At 52.7% G+C, this 3,047-nt stretch overlaps 1 protein-coding gene across 2 annotated transcripts; it reads right to left on the bottom strand.

The window, feature by feature from the left end:
* Positions 1–283: 283 nt before the first annotated feature.
* mIF2 (mitochondrial translation initiation factor 2) lies at positions 284–2,790 on the bottom strand. Of its 2 annotated transcripts, none has more exons than XM_020955772.2 (4): positions 2,522–2,790; positions 2,315–2,426; positions 1,690–2,258; positions 284–1,631 (listed from the first exon to the last, which is right to left on the bottom strand). In XM_020955772.2, exons 1-4 carry the CDS (start codon positions 2,666–2,668, stop codon positions 378–380), a joined length of 2,082 nt encoding a protein of 693 aa, XP_020811431.2. In that variant the 5' UTR covers positions 2,669–2,790; the 3' UTR covers positions 284–377. The 2 variants fall into 2 exon arrangements, with proteins under 2 accessions (XP_020811431.2, XP_020811432.2); XM_020955773.2 differs by having other exon boundaries at positions 2,315–2,415; positions 2,522–2,766.
* Positions 2,791–3,047: the final 257 nt, after the last annotated feature.

Consider the following 3,047-nt stretch of genomic DNA (forward strand, 5'->3'; position numbering starts at 1 on the left):
AAGGCATTCCATTCATAAATGTAGGACTAGGCTCTAATTGGCTGCGGCTCAGCGGAAGCCAGCTATCTGCAAGAAGTCGCTCTGGTCTACGGCCGCCGCTGCCTCCAATTAGCATAGTGCTGACCCATTTAAAGCCCAGCTTCCGTCATGGGGATAGCCAGGGGCGCTTCTGCCACTGTCGCTCTCCCTTATCGCGGCAAGTTCCGCCGCCCGAATCGCTGCTATATCGGTATCCTAAGCGCTAAGCATGTGGGTGAAGGGTGGCAGTGGGATCAACAGGAAGTCGGATAGTGGTTTGTTTTATATAAACAGTAAGTATTTAAATGAAAACTATAGATATAATATACAAAGGCGATAACAGAGTCACTCGCTGGCAGTTAGAAACCTGGATCCCAGTCCGTTTGCTGGGCCTCCATGTGCGTGGTGTAGCACTGCAGGATGTCGCCGGGCTGGGGCATCACCTTGGTGTCCCTAAAACGCAGTCCACACTCCACATCCTTCTTGATTGTGTCCACCTCGTTCTTCAAGTGCCTCATGGACTCCAATGGACCATCGTAAACTATTTCTCCATCACGCAGCAAGCGGAACTTTTGTGCCTTTTTCAGCAAACCCTTGGTGCACCGACAACCAGCAACGGGAACCTCCTTGCGGCCCTCGTTGATAAGGAAGTTCTGCAGAACATTCGCCTCGCCCAGAACCTCCTCTACCTCTACGGGTGGTAACTTGCTGCTCAGCTGCTCCTTTAGATCGTCAATCAGGCGGTAGATGATATTGTAGCTGCGCACGTTGACATCTTTGGCGGCCTTATGCTGGGGGACCTCTACCGCGAATGCATAGATAATGGCATCGAAGGCCTTGGCCAGCTCTAGATCTCCCTCGGTCACGTTGCCCACGCCGTAGTGCACGATATCCAGACGGCAGCTGTCGTTGCTGCTGTATGTCTCGAGGACATCCAGTATGGCCTCCACTGAACCATGCACATCGCCTTTGATAATGACACTGACCCGTGGCTTGCCTTCATTATCATCCAGCTGCTTAACCCGTTGGCCACCGCGGACCCGGAAGCGTCCTGCCAGACGGCGAGCCTCTCGATCCGCCCGATACTTGGCCTGGTGCTCCTCCTCTTTCCTGCGTATATCATCACTACTGGACTCCACTTTCTCTCGCTGAGCCTCATGCTCGCGAAACTTGAGCACGGCATGGGCTTTTTTCTCAGTTTCCACTTCAAGTATGAGATCCCCGGCAAGGGGCAGTTCGCGCCAGCCGAGGATTTCCACGGGAGTGCCCGGTGGAGCCTCGCTCAGTGGCTGGCCATTGTGATCGAACAGACCGCGCACCTTGGCATGCGACAGACCGCTCAGTAGCACGGCACCCTTGCGAAGCGTGCCACGTGAGACAATAGCCGTGGAGAGCTTTCCACGTCGCGGATCGGTCTTGGACTCCACCACGATTCCCTCGACTAAGCCTGTGGGATCAGACCTAAGTCCCATTAGAGTGGCCTGGGTGCTGACGGCTTCGGCTAGTAGCTCCAGGTTGGTGCCCTTGAGGGCAGAGATCGGTATCACTTGGACATCGCCACCATGCTCCTCAAGAGCAAGGCCCATTTGGGCCAGTTCCCGCTTGCTCTTCTCCTGTAATGGGAAAGTACTTTATAGTTTTCAACATTGAATAATATTTATTTACACTCACAATATTTGCCTCGGGCTTGTCGATCTTGTTGAGGGCCACAATGATGGGAACCTGAGCCTCCTTGGCCAGCTGAATGACCTCTCTCGTTTGCGCCATGACGCCATCCTCGGCGGCCACCACCAGGACTATAATATCTGTGGCCACTGCTCCACGAGCTCTCATTGCGCTAAAGGCGGCGTGTCCCGGGGTGTCCAGGAACGTGACCCGCTCGCCGTTTTCCAGGGTGACTGTGAAAGCGCCAATGTGCTGCGTAATTCCGCCCGCCTCGCCGCCAGCCACATCAGCGCCCCGCAATGAGTCCAGGAGCGTGGTCTTTCCATGATCTACGTGACCCATCACAGTGACTACTGGCGGCCGGGGCTGTAGTAACTCCGGTGGCGCAGGAGGTCGGGGAGCCACGTCGCGCTCCCTCTGATCATCCTCGTTGGCCGACTCAGGGGTAGCCACCACTCGGGTCTTGGCTCCCAGCTTCTTTGCTATTTCCTGGATGATCTTGAGATCCGGCAGCTTGGCGGCAGCCTCAATGTTGTCGGCGCCTTTCACATACAGCATTGCCTCTTGGACGTCATCTGTGGGCCAAAAAATACACCTTATCAAACGATTCCATTAGAGGATTAGTACTCACCCAAGGGTCTGTCCAGCTCCTTGGCTAATTGGGCCACGCTCATGTGCCGCCAGATATCCGAGGCCACTTCCTGCGCCTTCTTGGGGGAGTACTCTATGATTCTAGGGGATTTCTACATCGATTAGTGAGTGTGTCCTCCGCGGGAAACGGGTTAATGGAATGTCCCATTTCGCCCTGCTCTTTAAGTCCAGTGCTTGTCAAACCCACCTTCTCCTCGGCTGTTTTCCGGCGTTTCAAGTTCGCCGCGCTCACATGGAAGCCTCGCCATGCCGCCGGCGGGTGTTGGCAGTGCGTGACAACTCGGCATGAGTAAAGGGTATTTGCCAGTCGACTCAGGCAACTGATTCGAAGCATTTTCTATTGTTTATATTTGGTTTTTCATTGATTTTTAAGTTAACTTTTATCGCGTAACAGCTGCGGCGCCAGTGTGGCAGTCTGATATTTCCTGAAAGACGTTGAAAGTGACATTAGAAACTGGTCACACTTGAATAAAACACTTGTTACTTTGGCCTTGCCAGACCGTGCAAGAACTCTTCACCAGTATTTACAAATTGATTACAGATATTAACAGGAAAACCCTTTTTCAATTATTATGCTGGATTTTGTAAGATATTCCGCAGAACACGTCGATAATACATTGCATATTACCGTCTGAACTCATATAAGCCCACGTAAAGAGTATGTACAACGTTTTTGTTAACAACACTAGCGCTCCATTTGCTCGTTTTAGGAA

This window comes from Drosophila serrata, unplaced genomic scaffold (assembly GCF_035046125.1).
Source record: "Drosophila serrata isolate PLE 108 unplaced genomic scaffold, ASM3504612v1 contig_382, whole genome shotgun sequence".
NCBI classification, from domain to species: Eukaryota; Metazoa; Arthropoda; class Insecta; order Diptera; family Drosophilidae; genus Drosophila; species Drosophila serrata.

Excerpts from the sequence above, each read along its gene's own strand:
- mIF2 (XM_020955772.2), bottom strand. The coding sequence starts at position 2,668 with ATGCTTCGAATCAGTTGCCTGAGTCGACTGGCAAATACCCTTTACTCA. Across the intron at positions 2,427-2,521 it reads GGAAAACAGCCGAGGAGAAG|AAATCCCCTAGAATCATAGA; the intron begins GTGGGTTTGACA and ends TAATCGATGTAG. Across the intron at positions 2,259-2,314 it reads GGAGCTGGACAGACCCTTGG|ATGACGTCCAAGAGGCAATG; the intron begins GTGAGTACTAAT and ends TTTGGCCCACAG.